At 40.2% G+C, this 17,249-nt stretch overlaps 2 protein-coding genes across 15 annotated transcripts in view; one reads left to right on the forward strand and one right to left on the reverse strand.

Annotated features, from left to right (window-relative positions):
• The window catches only part of SLC38A9 (solute carrier family 38 member 9), a 109,829-nt gene that overhangs the window by 85,830 nt on the left and 6,750 nt on the right, over positions 1-17,249 (reverse strand). The window contains exon 2 of one of the 14 annotated variants that reach the window (XM_067730686.1): positions 10,149-10,211. The exons of 12 other annotated variants lie outside the window; for them this stretch is intronic. The gene's annotated coding sequence lies outside the window, so the exon portion shown is untranslated. Of the gene's footprint in view, positions 1-8,192; positions 8,335-10,148; positions 10,212-17,249 lie in introns of those variants that run through there. One more of the 14 variants, XM_067730692.1, reaches the window with a different exon arrangement.
• On the forward strand, positions 7,309-9,837 carry LOC137221292 (zinc phosphodiesterase ELAC protein 1-like). The gene is made up of 2 exons (XM_067730699.1): positions 7,309-7,531; positions 7,850-9,837. The coding sequence occupies exons 1-2, from the start codon at positions 7,389-7,391 to the stop codon at positions 8,787-8,789; spliced, it is 1,083 nt and encodes a 360-aa protein (XP_067586800.1). The 5' UTR covers positions 7,309-7,388; the 3' UTR covers positions 8,790-9,837.

Genomic DNA, 17,249 nt, shown 5'->3' on the forward strand with positions numbered 1-17,249 from the left:
AGGATGGTTCATTACCTGCAAATCAATCAATGTGATACACCGCATTAACAAAATAAAGGATAAAAACCATATGACCTTATCAACGGATGCAGAAAAAGTATCTGACAAGATTCAACACCCATTTATGATAAAAACTCTCAATAAAGTGGGTATAAAAGAATGTACCTCAACATAATAAAGGTCATATGTGACAAACCCAGCAGCTACACATACTCAGTGGTGAAAAACTGAAAGCTATCCTCCTAAATCAGGAACAAGACAAGAATGGCCCCTCTCACCACGCTTATTCACATAGTATTAAAAGACGGTATCCATCCATCTCCTTCTTCCTACCTCCCTGGATGCTCCCCTGACCTCTGCAGGCAGCATCCTCAGTCCATCCTCACTGCCCCTGGCCACATGATGGGAACAGTGGTGGGTCTTGCACGCATGTCCCCGAACTGGCCTGCATCGGTCGGTCGGGGGAGGGGCCTGTTCCACCTAGGCCAGGGGTCTCAGGTCGAAAGGCAACATTCCGCCAGAGGAAGTGGCGAGAGGGAAGGGGGGGCGCCCCTTGTAGCACTTCCCGCCTTGGTGCACTGCGTCTCTTCCACACCCTGCCATGGGCCCAGCGCACAGGTTGGGATGGGGAAAGGGGAGAGGCAAGTGCAGATGGCAGGGGCATTGGAGGGTGGTCCCACGGATCCCTTTCCTGGGGGAAACTTGGGGCTGGAGGGCAGCAGCAGCACGTGTCTGCTGCTGAACACATCTGTATCCGGGTCCTCTGCCACCCCTGGTGTGAGGAGTGGGCCAGGGGGCCTGGTTGGTTGCGGCCCTTGTGCTTTCTCCCTCTTCTAAAAAAAAACAAAAGTCCTAGACAGAGCAAGTAGGCAAGAAAAAGAAATAAAAGGAATAAAAGAAATAAAAGGAATCCAAATTGGAAAGGAAGAAGTAAAATTTAATAGTCTGCAGATGATATGATACTATTAATAGAAAATCCTAAGGACACCACCAAAAAACTACTAGAACTCATCAATAAATTTGGTAAAGATGCAGATACAAAATTAACACTCAGAAGTCTGTTGTGTTTCCATACACTAACAATGAACTATCAGAAAGAGAAATTAAGAAAATGATTGGGGGCTTCCCTGGTGGCACAGTGGTTAAGGATCCGCCTGCCAATTCAGCGGACACAGGTTTGAGCCCTGGTCTAGGAAGATCCTACGTGCCGCAGAGCAACTAAGCCCGTGAGCCACAACTACTGAAGCCCAAGCACCTAGAGCCTGTGCTCCGCGACAAGAGAAGCCACCACAATGAGAAGTCCGCGCACCACAACAAAGAGTAGCCCCCGCTTGCCACAACTAGAGAAAGCCCGCATGGAGCAACAAAGATCCAACTCAGCCATAAATAAATAAATAAATAAATTTATTAAAAAAAAGAAAATTGCCTTTACAATTGCAACAGAAAGAATAAAATACCTGGAAATAAATTTAAAGACACAAATAACTGGAAAGATATTCTGTGCTCATAAATTCAAAGAATTAACATTATTAAAATGTTCATAAGACTTCCCTGGTGGCGCAGTGGTTGAGAGTCCCCCTCTTGATGCAGGGGACACGGGTTTGTGCCCCGGTCCGGGAAGATCCCACATGCCGCGGAGCGGCTGGGCCCATGAGCCATGGCCGCTGAGCCTGCGCATCCGGAGCCTGTGCTCCGCAACGGGAGACACCACAACAGTGAGAGGCCTGCGTACCACCAAAAAAAAAAAAAAAAAAAAAGGGCAGAGGAGATAAACAGACATTTTCCAAAGAAGACATATGGGTGGCCAACAGGCACATGAAAACGATGTTCAACATCATCAATTATTAGGGATTATTAGGGATCAAAACCACAATAAGATATCACCTCACACCCATTTGAATGGTTATTATCAAAAAGGCAAGAAATAACACGTGTTGGTGAGGATGTAGATATAAGGGAACACTTACACACTGTAGGTGGGAATGTAAACTGGTGCAGCCACTATGGAAAACAGTATGGAGATTCCTCAAAAATTTAAGAATGGAAGTAGCATATGATCCAGCCATCCCACTTCTTGGTGTTTATCCAAAGAAACACTAATTCAAAAAGATATATGCACTCTTATGTTCATCACGGCACTATTTGCAATAGTATTGCAAGAAATATTTCCAAAGTACAGAAACAACCTAACTGCCCAATAATGAATGAATGGATAAAGAAGGTGTGGCATATACATACAATGAAACACTACTCAGCCATAAAAAAAAGATGAAACCTTGCCATTTATGACAACATGGATGAACCTTGAGGATATTATGTTAAGTGAAATAAGTCAGAGAAATAAATACTGTGTGATTTCACTTATATGTGGAATATAAAAAACAAAACAAATAAAATAAATAAATGAACTGAACAAAAACAAATACATGGATACTGAGAATACTGAGTAGTGGTTATCAGAGGGAAAGGGGCAGAGAGAAGGGTAAAGGGGATCAACTGTATGGTGATGGATGGAAAGTAAATTTTTGGTGGTGAGCACACTGTAGGGTATACAGAAGTAGAAATATAATGAACAATTTTATAAGCCAATGGTACCTTAAAAACAAATCTATAAATAATACTAAATAAATAAAGTTAGCAACCTTTATTAAAGAAATTGAAGAGAAAATTAATGTACTAGAAGATACATCAGAAGAAGTTATCTAGAAAGTGGCAAAGAGAGAAAAAAAAAAAGGCAGAAAATGTGGGAGAGAGGTTAAAAGACAAGAGATAGAATGAGAAGGTCTAACATGCATGTAATTGGTGAACCGGAAAGAGGAGATAGCAGAGGTAATATTGAAGAGATAATGGCTTAGGATTTTCGAGAATTCGTAAATGATAATGATCTGCAGATTCAAGAAGTTTAATGAATTCAAGCAGAATCAATAAACAATATGTTACAGAGTTGGAAAAAAAAATTAAAATTCCAGACCAAAGGGGGAAAAGATCAAGTGAAGTTCTTGGAATTAAAGTGTTCTAAAGCCCTTGTATTGGCCAGATCAACATTACACTTTGATGTGATGTATGGTGTAATTTTAAAGGTAACTACTAACATAATAGAAAACAATATATAACTTATAATCTAGGAGAGGGAGAAAGGAGAATGTTAAAAAATAAATGACTTAAAGAAAGGTAAGAAAGGAGAAAAAAATGTAAAAGAAGTAGGACAAATAGAAAGCATAAAATAGGTAAGATCCTCCCATTCTTTCTTAAACCCATGCTAATCAGGCTATCTTCCCCATCACTACACAAAACCTACTCTTATTAGACCAATGCCCTCCATATTGGTAAACTCAATTTCTCAATCTTTAACTTGCTTGCCTTATCAGAAATATTTGCCACAAAGAATCACTCTCTTCCTTAATAAACTGATTCAACAGGGCTTCAGGTTTTTCCTATATCTCTCTGGTCCCTTCTCCTTTTCTGTCTGCTTTGCTCACTGTTAGCTCCTTGTCTCCCTTAAAATTGTAGAGTCTCGGGCTTCCCTGGGTGGCACAGTGGTTAAGGAATCTGCCTGCCAATGCAGGGGACATGGGTTCGATCCCTGGCCTGGGAGGATCCCACATTCCACGGAGCAGCTGAGCCCGTGTGCCACAACTGCTGGGACTGCGCCCTGGAGCCTGCGAGTCACAACTGCTGAGCCTGCGTGCCACAACTGCTGAGGCCTGCACGCCTAGAGCCCATGCTCTGCAGCAGGAGAGGCCACCGCAATGAGAAGCCTGTGCACCGCAATGAGTGGTGGCCCCTGCTTGCCACAACTAGAGAGGGCCCGCATGCAGCAGCAGAGGCCCAACACAGCCAAAAATAAATACATTTATTAAAAAAAGAAATTGTAGTCTCAAGGGTCAGTCTTTGTACTCTTCTCTATTTACCTCAATTTTTAGGTAATGTTATCCAATCTCATGGTTTTAATATCGTCACTTGTGTTATACAATACAGTAGCCACTAGTCACAAGTGATTACTTAAATTTATACTAATTAAAATTAAATTTAAAAAAATTCAGTACCTGAGTCACTCTAGCCACATGTGGCTAGTGGCTACCATATTGCACAGTGTAGGTATAAAACATTTCCATCATTGCAGAAAGTTCTGCTGATCTAGATAATGACAAATTTCACATTATATTTCTAGCCAAAACTTCTCTCCTAAATTTCAGACTTGCATATCCAACTACCAACTTAACACCTTTTTAAAAATTGAGATATAATTGACATATAACATTATACTAGTTTTAGATACACAACATAATGATTTGGTATATGTATATATCCAACTTAATATCTTTACTTGGATATAATAGACAAGTGAAACCTGTCAAAAACTGAACTTCTGACTTTTTCCTGAAAAGCTACCCCATGCATTGTTTTCCTGATTTCAGTTAATGGTATTTCCATCCTTCTAGTTGCTCAAGCTAAAATTCTTGGAATCACTCATAACTTCTTTTTCTCAGTCTACATTCAATCCGTTAGGAAATCTTGTTGGCTTTCTTTCAAATATATCCAGACTCTGACTACCATCATTTGTTACCAAGATTTCTACAGTGGAGCTCTCTGTTTGTACCCTTACAGTTTACTTGCCACGCAAGCAGGTAGAGAGTTGTAGAGTGGTATAGTAAGGAATTTGGCCTCACCCAGTTGGTTGTTACAACTGAGGGAAGTGCTATTAGCACCCAGTAGGTAGAGACTAGGGATGCTGCTAAAGATCCTACAGTGCACAGGTTAGCTTCCTACAACAATTACCTAGCCAAAAATGTCCTGACACTGAGAAATCTGCCCTAAGGGGGAAAATAGGAGGCTGTGTTAGGGAAAGACAGGAAGGGACCTTATATGGTAATGGCAGTATTCTATTTCTTTAACTTGATTGTGGTTACATGGCTATTTGCTTTATAATTATTCAATATACGTATGTTCGATGCACTTTTTTGTAGGATGTTGTATTTCACAATTATTAAAAAAAAAAGGGAACTCCATAAGATGAAGTAAACAGATTTTAACACAAAACCAAGTGCTTTACCTTTTATCCTCAACCTGTAAGTTACTATTATTACCTTCACTTTATAGAAAAGGATACAAAGCATGGAGAAGGTAAGTAATTGACTACAAAGTTAGTAAGTGGCAGAGTTCAAATTCAAGCCTACACAGTTTAAGTCCAGAGCCTGTATTCTTTGCCACTATGCTGTGCTGTTTTTCCTGTTCTTTGGCCTTTCCTCCTCTTTTATCTTTCACTTTTACTTCTCTTTCTTGTTACAGCCCAGACTACTCAACAAGTATAGTTTTATTATTGCTGTATTTGTTTAATGGAGTTTAATGTCCACTGATCTTATTTTTCTAATTGTAGCATTTACGGCAAAGTAGAAAGAAAATGGGGTTTCTGAGGGAGAGTCCTATATTTGCCACTCACTACCTGTGTAATTTAAGACTAACCATTTAACCTCCACGAGACTATTTTCCCATTTGCAAAATGGAAATAATAACATCCTCTTCACTGGGGTGTTTGAGAATTAAATGACATGATGCATATTATACTTAGTACTTTGTAACGGGAAAATAAATGTTCCAATGTATTATTATTCCTTTCAAAAATCAAATAGGGCTTCCCTGGTGGAGCAATGGTTGAGAGTCCACCTGTCGATGCAGGGTACACAGGTTCGTGCCCCGGTCCGGGAAGATCCCACATGCTGCGGAGAGGCTAGGCTCGTGAGCCATGGCCGCTGAGCCTGGGTGTCCGGAGCCTGTGCTCCGCAACGGGAGAGGCCACAACAGTGAGAGGCCCGCGTACCGCAAAAAAAAAAAAAACAATCAAATAAAAATACTTCTTTTTTTTTAAAACATATGCAGCCTTTTGAGTTTTTTCCTATTTTTTTAAAATGAAAAATTCTTCTTAGTAACAAAGAGCTAATAAGCAAATATTGCCAACATGCCACTATTATGTGATAGAGATGTTGGTAACATGTTCTATTCCCCAGCATGTGTTTTCTTTTCTGTTTCTTTCCTTTCCATTTCCCTATTCTGCTCTTCTGTGTTTCTGTTCAACAATTAAGCCAAAGCTCTCATTAACTTAATGCTACTGAAGATAAATAATGTTAAATAAAAATGTTAAAGTATTACCTTATAAGGTAATAATAGTAATTTAAACAGTAACTTTTCAAAAAAGGCAAAACCATATACAGTTGACCCTTCAACAATGAGGGAGTTAACTGTGCCTCTGCACAGTTGAAAATTGGTGTATAACTTGACAGTCAAGTATCTGCAAATCTGCATCTGTAGATTCAACCAATCATGGATGGTGTAGTACTGCAGTACATAATATTGAAAAAAATCCACATATAAGTGGACCTGAACAGTTCAAACCTGTGTTGTTCAAGGTCTACTGTATTACCATTTCCAATCAAGAAGGGCCTTATTTCTGTATCTTATAAAGAGTATGAACATAAAAATGATGATCTATTCTAAGATGAGGCAACTAAAATACTGAGTAATGGTAAACTCTGAACAATATATTCATCCAACAAGTTCTCAATGAGCCTCTACAAGGTACTTGGGTACTGAGAAAAACAGAAAAAAAAAAAGTCATGGTCCCTATCCTCAAGAAACTTAAAAAATATAATTTATGAAGTCAAGAAGTCAGGTAATTTGTCCTAAATCACTTAAATAATAAAACCAAGCAGGATGCTAATAAACGATTATGATTTTCTGTTCCTCATTTCACTTTTAGCTCATATCTACACCACTTGCTAGTCGTGGCTCCCAAATTAGCTCTGTAATAGATTAGTGCAAGATTTATTCTTTTAAGGTAAAAAGTTTAGTTGACTATTTGAAACATAGAGCCATATAACATATATATTCAAATGTGGAGCATCAGAAATGATCTTGAATATAAAGTATACACTGATCAATAGTAACTGTTACTAAAATCTCACTAAGATAAAAAGGAACTGTGAGTAAGCTAAGTAGTTTCATCAGAACAGTTAGTTGATATGCAAAAACAGAAGCCTGATTTTTCAGTTCCTTTTTTAATGTAATAAAACTGATTAATAATTCAGTTGACTTCTTTGGTCTTAAGTTTTAAAACTAAAGGCAGAATTAAGAGTACTTTGACCCACTAATTTACAAGACTAGGATTGACAGTCCTATTAAATATCCTTAGTCTAAAACTGTCAATTTCACTAAATAAAACTTGAAAAAAGTATCTCCTGGATGTAATGAGTAAAAACATTCTATATAAAATATCAATGAAAAATACATTTTAAATTAAGGTGGGTGGTCGTGTCCCCGTGGACGGCTGGGCCTTGCTGCGGGCCTGCGCCTCCCTCGGCTCTTGCCGCGGGTCTCGGGGAGTGGGGTGGAAGATGTCTATGGATGTGACATTTCTGGGGACAGGCGCAGCATACCCATCCCCAACCCGGGGTGCCTCTGCTCTGGTCCTTCGGTGTGAAGGACAGTTTTCCAATGGCACATATACTGGGAGAGAGAGATTGGCATCAGGAGACCAGTTCCAAGGCAGTGGCATTCACCTGAGAGAGAGAGAGAAGATGAAGATGTTGAAGCAGGAAGTAGGGATAAGGATGAAGATGAGAGACTCAAAGAGATACTTATAGACCCAACAGCAGGTGGTGACTGAGTAAATTCCTAGTCTGTGAAGAAGTGAAGAATTATTACAAGTTACAGGTGATGATGTCCCAGACCAAGATTGGGAGTTAGAAAAAGAGCTGTTGGAAGAAGGAACTAATGCACTTGGGACACGTGGCCTTGAGGTGTACACAGTTCAACCCTGATTATATACTGTCTTATGTTGAAACCCTGAGGTCAGAGCAGGGAGAATTACTAAGATCTTCATCACGCATCTTCATGGAGACCATTTCTTTGGCCTTCCTGGCCTCCTCTGCACAATCAGCCTGCAGAGTGGCTCCATGGTCACCAAACAGCCGATCGAAATCTATGGCCCTGCGGGGCTTCGGGACTTTATCTGGCAAACCATGGAACTTTCTCACACGGAGTTGGTCTTCCCTTATGTGGTCCATGAGCTGGTGCCTACAGCGGATCAGTGTCCTACAGAAGAACTGAAAGAATCTGTACACGTGAATAAAGCAGACAACCCTCCCAAAGACGGACAGGGAAGAACTATCGTGTTAGACTCAGAAGAAAACTCGCACCTCCTGGTTGATGATGAACAGTTTGTTGTGAAAGCATTTCGCCTCTTTCATCGAATACCCTCCTTTGGATTTTCAGTTGTGGAGAAGAAACGCCCAGGTAAACTCAATGCACAGAAACTGAAAGATCTTGGTGTTCCGCCAGGTCCTGCCTATGGGAAGCTGAAAAATGGAATTTCTGTTGTTCTGGAAAATGGAGTTACAATTTCTCCCCAAGATGTCTTAAAAAAGCCTATTGTTGGAAGAAAAATCTGCATTTTGGGTGACTGTTCTGGGGTTGTGGATGATGGAGGAGTGAAGCTGTGCTTTGAAGCAGACCTGTTGATACATGAAGCAACCCTGGATGACACCCAGATGGACAAAGCAAAGGAACACGGCCACAGCACGCCACACATGGCAGCAGCATTTGCAAAGCTGTGCCAAGCAAAGAGGCTCGTTCTGACTCACTTCAGTCAGAGGTACAAACCAGTTGCCTTGGCCAGAGAAGGAGAAACAGATGGGATCGTAGAGCTTAAAAAGCAAGCTGAATCAGTGTTAGATCTCCAAGAAGTGACTCTAGCAGAAGATTTTATGGTGATTGGCATTCCAATCAAGAAATGAAGCCAGTGTTCCTGAATGCATTCTGGTGTGTCTGTGAATATGTTACTGAACGAACAGTCAAGTTTGTTGTTGTCGTCGTCGTTGTCGTTTTGGTCTAAAATTATTTGGGTCCTAACAATCCTAACAAGGATGGAGCTGCACTGCTGAACTAACTCAGCATTGAGAAGGGAGCAAGCTTTGTGATAATAGATCACTTTAAAAAGAATAAAGCCAGAATCCTTCTTCAAGTCCACACTTGACAAAATGATAGACTGTTCAGGTGTACATGTTTTGTGGCTGCTGCCTCAGAGGGTAGCCAATATGCCATGCAATCCTGGGCTTAGCTTCTGCCCGGCTTTATTGCTGTTGTTGGCAAAGCAGTAGCAGGGCTTGGCCCTCCTGGCTAAAAATGGTATTTTGGCATTTTGTGTTGAATCTGTTCATGTTATTAACAGAATAGAGAGAAATGTAATGAGACGTTGGATATGAAGGATTGAAGCTGGCACGTTAAGTCTTGAATTCTTTGCTTGAATACTGAGTGCAGAGTCAGGTTAGGTGTTTATCCTCCAATTACTATTTTATTGAACTTTCCAGTTTGCTTTAAACCTGTGGTTCTCAGTTGGAGGTGATACTCTCCCTTAGATGGAGTTTTGAAATTGTGGGGATGTCTCTTGTCAAAACTAGGGGGGGTTACTACTGGTATTTAGTCAGTAGGGGCCAGGATGCTAGATCCTACAAAGTTCGGTCAGTCCTAAACAGTGAAGAATTATCTCGTCCCAAAATGCATATTGCAGGCCTGTTGAGATACACAGCAAGTTAAAACTTATACTCCCACTGTGAATATACTTTATAAAAATTAGTGACATACTGAACTGAACTACGAGGTAAGTCAAATTCTACAACAAATCCTAAAAAGCTAGCTAAGGGAATATGTTGGAATTGGAACATCTTATCCAATATTATTGGTCATAAATGAGCTATGAGCTGGAGCTTATGAATCTGGAGGTTAAAAAATGATACCTGTCCAACTTGCGTTTACGCTTTCCAATAAATAATTCTTTGAGCACAATTTTAGTAAATGTTCTTTCTAGAATAGCTTTTCTTCATGAGTTGCCTTCCACCTCCCTTCTGTCTTTCATGGGGTATCTCGGACTCATTTTCCCACAGTATTTCTCAAAATGTGTTAATGGAGAGGTAGTCTCAAGTACTGATTCAGTCAAAAGGCTTCCCTCATCAAATCAGTCTGGGAAACCCTGTGTGCTGTGTGTCCCTCCGGCAGAGTTCTGGTTCCCATCAGTACATTCAAAACAGCACTGCTTCAGGGATCACCAGCCAGTCTTTGGTGCCAGAAGGCCCTGATTTCAGAGTCCCATTCTTTACCTCATGATGGTCCTGTGTGCTCTGGAGCAGATGACTTACTCTCTGAGCTTTAGCTGCTCATCTCTAAAAATGGGAAAAATAAGAATAAGACAGTGAGAAATTGTCACTGAAAAATAAGACAGGGAAAAAATTAAATAAGACAGTGTATAAAAGGAGCATAGCACATTGCTTCAGGGCATAAAGTCCTAAAGTACAGAGGCCTGTCAACTCTATTGAACCCCTTTCTGAGTCATATTTCACCGTATACTATCTATTAACATCTCAAGAACCTATGAGTTTATTGTACACTTATTCAGAAATACTGTCTTGGTGTATACTGTTAAACTCCTTTGGGTCCTGGGGCTTTTCTAGTAAAAATTGACTCCTGGATGGGTCTGTAATCCCTAGAGTAGTGATAATCAAGATGGGTCTAGTTACTCAATATCTCAGTCATTCTGAAACAGTCTCCAGAGTGGTCTGACTCAGCCCTGCTCTAGGCTCCCGGCCTGCCAAGTACCAAAGTTGACCAGACCTAAAGTGTATCTTGACTTCTGAACTCAATTCAAGCAAGCATTTATTAGATACCAGCGGTGTGCCAAAACCTGTACAAGAGGGAATGGCTAGTACTAGTACCTCTGATGCCTGGAGCTCTTGTGGGTAAAGATTGTATCTTAGTCACCTCTGCATTCTTGGAAATACCCACCCGTAGTAGGCACTCAGAAATATTTATTGAATGAAATGAGGCCTTGATGTCATGAATGCACAAAATTTATGACCTAAAGTTTAGAACCTGTGCCTAGCCCATTTTATGACTGTATTTGTCCAAAAATTTTAGCTGCCTGATTGGTGGTACCCCATGCACTGCGTTGGGAGTACATAAATGAATATAAGACAGAATTTCAAGCTCACTGTCTTTTTTTTTTTTTTTTTCATTCATCCCTGTGGTAGTATTTGTCACTTTATTAAAATGATATTAACTGAATTAGATTGGTGAATTTTTCTTCGCCTATAGAAAATTAAGATTAAGAATATTCTGCAACATTTTTTATTCTAGTAAAAAATCAATATTGCTTGATAATAAATAACAACATTAGTAGCTTACAATAATCAAGGCCATTCCTTTCTGAATAAATTAAGGAATATATTGCCAATAAATAATTAAAGGAGTTGGCAATTATGTTGAATATTTCTTAATATTTTGAAACCTAATCTAGTGGTAATCAAGGGAAAATTAATGAATTATGTTAGTATTTGTTTTATGTCATTACTTTAAAATGTATTATATTGCTGTATAAGCAAAATGATTTTATGGGAAATAATACAGATTATACACACAAATAGTTAAATTAATTATTAGCAAATCACTCTATAACTTGTGCCAAGAATGAAAAGATGGTACAGCTGGGAGGATGGCTAGTAAGAGGAAAAAGCAACAAGGGCTTTCAAGAAGTGATACTCCGGATTGCAAGTTGAACATTCTGCACCAATCACTGTCCAGTTCTAGAGAGGGATGGATTTACTCCCACATTTCCTTGAGTGTGACACTGCACCATGATTATGCAAGGTAAAGCCTTTAGTTATTTCTGTATTAAACGTAAGGATATTTTTAAATCAGGAAAAATCTGATCTCCATTTGAAAAAAAATCTATAAAACTTGCATTATCCTCAATAATAATTTTATAATGGATTAATTGTTTAAAATCTGGAATAAAAAATACCAGTATTATAGGAAATAGAAAATATTTAAAAAATCTTTAGATGGGGAAATAATTTTTTATCAGTACACCAAAAATTGATATTCTAAAGGTAAAGGAAGATGTATCTACATGAAATAATATCATTAATATTAATTATATTAAAACTTATATATGGCAAAGAAAATACATACCAGTGCCTCCCCTACCACACACGCAAAAGCACAGTCAATACAGACACGAATGCAAATTGAGACATTTGATATAATATGACAAAAAAGGGTTAATGCCTTTACTTTTTTTTTTTTTTTTTTTTTTTTTTGGCGATAGGTATACCTGGTTTTAATTCTCACTTCTACCGCTTGGTAGCTGGATAGCCTTAGGCAAGTTTCATACCTCCCTGAAATTCACTTAATTCAGTCTGTAAAATGGCATAATAACTTATTATAGCATCCTTTTAGGAATTTTAAATCAGTTCTTGAAATAAAAGTACACAATATATAGACAAGTATGGATTCCTCAATAGGTGTTTGACCTTTCATTTCTCCAGTATCCCACCCGCATCAAATAAAGAAAAATACTTTTTAAAATTTACGAATATTTCATTGTTGTAAAGTTAAAGCCATAAAAATAATCAAATGGCCTACTATCATACCGTTAGAAGAAAAAAAAAAAAGGTGTTCATGAGAGTTCCATATTAGAATACAAGTTTTCCTTAGGCACCTGTTTATGTATGCTATTCTGCTCTTTACAATAAATAATTAAATTTAAAAGACTTAATTCCTCACTTTTAAGACCTTATTAGTTTACAAATTACATATTGACCTATGCTAAATTTTATACCGACCCATGCTAATGAATTCAGTACAGAAAACAAAAAACACTGCACTCAAGCAAACTACATATATATATATATATATATATATAACTTATATGAAAATTGCTACTCCAGCTTTCTTTTGGTTTCCATTTGCATGAAATACCTTTTTCCATCCCCTTACTTTCAGTCTGTATGTGTCTCTAGGTCTGAAGTGGGTCTCTTGTAGACAGCAAATATATGGGTCTTGTTTTTGTATCCATTCAGCCAATCTGTGTCTTTTGGTGGGAGCATTTAGTCCATTTACATTTAAGGTAATTATCGATATGTGTGTTCCCATTCCCATTTTCATAATTGTTTTGGGTTTGTTATTGTAGGTCTTTTCCTTCTTTTGTGTTTCTTGCCTAGAGAAGTTCCTTTAGCAGTTGTTGTAGAGCTGGTTTGGTGGTGCTGAACTCTCTCAGCTTTTGCTTGTCTGTAAAGGTTTTAATTTCTCCATCAAGTCTGAATGAGATCCTTGCTGGGTAGAGTAATCTTGGTTGCAGGTTTTTCTCCTTCAACACTTTCAATATGTCCTGCCACTCCCTTCTGGCTTGCAGAGTTTCTGCTGAAAGATCAGCTGTTAACCTTATGGGGATTCCCTTGTGTGTTATTTGTTGTTTTTCCCTTGCTGCTTTTAATACGTTTTCTTTGTATTTAATTTTTGACAGTTTGATTAATATGTGTCTTGGCGTATTTCTCCTTGGATTTATCCTGTATGGGACTCTCTGTGCTTCCTGGACTTGATTAACTATTTCCTTTCCCATATTAGGGAAGTTTTCAACTATAATCTCTTCAAATATTTTCTCAGTTCCTTTCTTTTTCTCTTCTTCTTCTGGAACCCCTATAATTCGAATGTTGGTGCGTTTAATGTTGTCCCAGAGGTCTCTGAGACTGTCCTCAGTTCTTTTCATTCTTTTTTCTTTATTCTGCTCTGCAGTAGTTATTTCCACTATTTTATCTTCCAGGTCACTTATCCGTTCTTCTGCCTCAGTTATTCTGCTATTGATCCCATCTAGAGTACTTTTAATTTCATTTATTGTGTTGTTCATCGTTGCTTGTTTCATCTTTAGTTCTTCTAGGTCCTTGTTAACTGATTCTTGCATTTTGTCCATTCTGTTGTCCATTCTATCTCCAAGATTTCGGATCAACCTTACTATCATTATTCTGAATTCTTTTTCCGGTAGACTGCCTATTTCCTCTTCATTTGTTAGGTCTGGTGGGTTTTTATCTTGCTCCTTCATCTGCTGTGTGTTTTTCTGTCTTTTCATTTTGCTTATCTTACTGTGTTTGTGGTCTCCTTTTTTGCAGGCTGAAGGTTCGTAGTTCCTGTTGTTTTTTGTGTCTGTCCCCAGTGGCTAAGGTTGGTTCAGTGGGTTGTGTCGGCTTCCTGGTGGAGGGTACTAGTGCCTGTGTTCTGGTGGATGAGGCTGGATCTTGTCTTTCTGGTGGGCAGGTCCACGTCTGGTGGTGTGTTTTGGGGTGTCTGTAGACTTATTATGATTTTGGGCAGCCTCTCTGCTAATGGGTGGGGTTGTGTTCCTGTCTTGCTAGTTGTTTGGCATAGGATGTCCAGCACTGTAGCTTGCTGGTCGTTGAGTGAAGCTGGGTGCTGGCGTTGAGATGGAGATCTCTCGGAGATTTTTGCTGTTTGATATTATGTGCAGCTGGGAGGCCTCTTGTGGACCAGTGTCCTGAAGTTGTATCTCCCACCTCAGAGGCACAGCACTGACTCCTGGCTGCAGCACCAAGAGCCTTTCATCCACAGGGCTCCTTAATTTGGGATGATTCCTTGACTATTCAGGTATTCCACAGATGCAGGGTATATCAAGTTGATTGTGGAGCTTTAATCCGCTGCTTCTGAGGCTGCTGGGAGAGATTTCCCTTTCTCTTCTTTGTTCTCACAGCTCCCAGGGGCTCAGCTTTGGATTTGGCCCCGCCTGTGCGTGTAGGTCGCCGGAGGGCGTCTGTTCTTTGCTCAGACAGGACGGGGTTAAAGGAGCCGCTGATTCGGAGGCTCTGGCTCACTCAGGCCGGGGGGTAGGGAGGGTCACGGAGTGTGGGGCGGGCCTGCAGCGGCAGAGGCCGGGGTGACGTTGCAGCCTGAGGCGCGCCGTGCGTTCTCCCGGGGGAGTTGTCCCTGGATCCCGGGACCCTGGCAGTGGCGGGCTGCACAGGCTCCCCGGAAGGGCGTGTGGCTAGTGACCTGTGTTCGCACACAGGCCTCCTGGTGGCGGCAGCAGCGGCCTTAGCGTCTCACGTCTGTCTCTGGGCTCCGCACTTTTAGCCGCGGCTCGCGCCCGTCCCTGGAGCTCTCTCAAGCAGCGTTCTTAATCCCCTCTCCTCGTGCACCAGGAAACAAAGAGGGACGTAAAAGTCTCTTGCCTCTTCGGCAGGTCCAGACTTTTCCCCGGACTCTCTCCCGGCTAGCCGCGGTGCACTAACGCCCTGCAGGCTGTGTTCACGCCGCCAACCTCAGTCCTCTCCCGGCGCTCCGACAAAAGCCGGAGCCTCAGCTCCCAGTCCCGCCTGCCCCGGCGGGCGAGCAGACAAGCCTCTCGGCTGGCGAGTTCCGGTCGGCCCGATCCTCTGCGCTGGAATCTGTCCGCTTTGCCCTCCGCACCCCTGTTGCTGTGCTCTCCTCCGCGGCTCCCAAGCTCCCCCACTCCGCCTCCCGAAGTCTCCACCCGCGAAGGGGCTTCCTAGTGTGTGGACACTTTTCCTCCTTCACAGCTCTCTCCCGCTGGTGCAGGACCCGTCCCTATCCTTTTGCCTCTGTTTAGTTTTTTCTTTTGCCCTAACCAGGTACGTGGGGGGTTCCTTGCCTTTTGGGAGGTCTGAGGTCTTCTGCCAGCGTTCAGTAGGTGCTCCGTAGGAGTTGTTCCACGCGTAGATGTATTTCTGGTGTATCTGTGGGGAGGAAGGTGATCTCCGCGTCTTACTCTTCCGCCATCTTCCCGGAAGTCCAAGCTCACTGTCTTAAGTGCTGAAGACTGATAGGTAAATATCAGTAAATATGCAGTTCCTTCAAGTGTTTCTGATTTTATAGCCTACCACTCCATTTTGCTGTTCCTGAGCGTTCCTTGAGAGCTGACTTGAGCTCCAGCCCTTAGAATCAGGCTCTATTAGTATGTGTGGGCTAAGCCCACAGAGAACATGATGTGGAACGAATTGATATGTTGGATTAAGTGCAGGGTATCAGTTCATGGTGAGAGTTCCTTCTTGGACTCTCTTCTGGCCTAGAATTTGTTCTTAATGGTAGAACACATTCTAAGAATTTGTGGAGCTAGAATTAAGAGTGAATCTTAAATTGGATTTCCTAGAGCTTGTAATTTGTTCATGGTTATGTGACTCCAGATGGGATTAGAATATGTGGTGTTCCCCAAATGTATTTGATCACTGAATCCTCTTTTGCCAAGGAGCATCTTGGAACACTGAGAAATGCTGTTTCTTAATACTTCTGAAAAGTATTATATTATAATTTTTACCTGGACAATTTATTGAAGTAATAAGTTCCATATCTACACCGAGTATAGTATTTTCTTTGTCTTAAACTGACTTTCCCATTGTCAGGAATTCATAGGTTCTTGCTTACTTTAAATAAATATGCACTTTCTGTTTCTCTAAAAAAAATAAAAAATAAAAAAAAATAAATAAATTAAGGTGGGTATCTAAGATCAGCAACAACTCAAGGATGCCCACTCTTGCCAATTTTATTCAACATAATATTGGAAGTCCTAGCCACAGCAATCAGGCAAGAAATAGAAATAAAAGGATTCCAAATTGGAAAGGAAGTAAAAAGGTAACACTCTGCAGATGACATGACACTACACATAGAAAATCCTATGATGCCACCAAAAAAGTAGTAGAGCTCAACAATGAATTCAGTAAAGTTGCAGGATACAAAATTAATATACAGAAATCTGTTGCACTTCTATACACTAAAAATAAATTACCAGAAGGGAAATTAAGAAAACAATCCCATTTACCATTGCATCAAAAAGAATAAAATATGTAGGAATAAACCTATCTCAGAAGGCAAAACAACTATACTTGGAAAATTATAAGACACTGATGAAAGAAATTGAAGACAACATAAAGAGATGGAAAGGTATACTGTGTTCATGGATTGGAATTAATATTGTTAAAATGACCATACTACCCAAGGCAATCTACAGATTATTGCAATCCCTATAAAAATACCAAGGGCATTTTTCACAGAACCAGAACAAATAATTTTAAAATTTGTATGGAAACACAAAAGACCCCAAATAGCCAAAATAATCTTGAGAAAGAAGAACAGAGCTGGAGGAACAATGTTTCTTGACTTCAGACTATACTACAAAGCTACAATACTCAAAACACTATGGTACTGGCCAAAAAAAACAGACAAATAGATCGACGGAACAGGATGAGAAAGCCCAGAAATAAACCCGTGCACTTACGATCAATTAATCTGTGACAAAGGAGGCAAGAATATACAATGGAGAAAAGACAGTCTCTTCAATAAGTGGTGCTGGGAAAACTGGACAGCCACATGTAAAATAATGAGATTAGAACATTTTCTCACAC

Source organism: Pseudorca crassidens, chromosome 3 (genome assembly GCF_039906515.1).
Source record: "Pseudorca crassidens isolate mPseCra1 chromosome 3, mPseCra1.hap1, whole genome shotgun sequence".
In the NCBI taxonomy this organism is placed as follows: domain Eukaryota; kingdom Metazoa; phylum Chordata; class Mammalia; order Artiodactyla; family Delphinidae; genus Pseudorca; species Pseudorca crassidens.

Bases quoted from the DNA above. Each gene is read 5' to 3' on its own strand.
- LOC137221292 (XM_067730699.1), top strand. From the start codon at position 7,389: ATGTCTATGGATGTGACATTTCTGGGGACAGGCGCAGCATACCCATCC. The intron at 7,532-7,849 runs GTTCCAAGGCAG...CCCTGAGGTCAG, and splicing joins AGATTGGCATCAGGAGACCA to AGCAGGGAGAATTACTAAGA.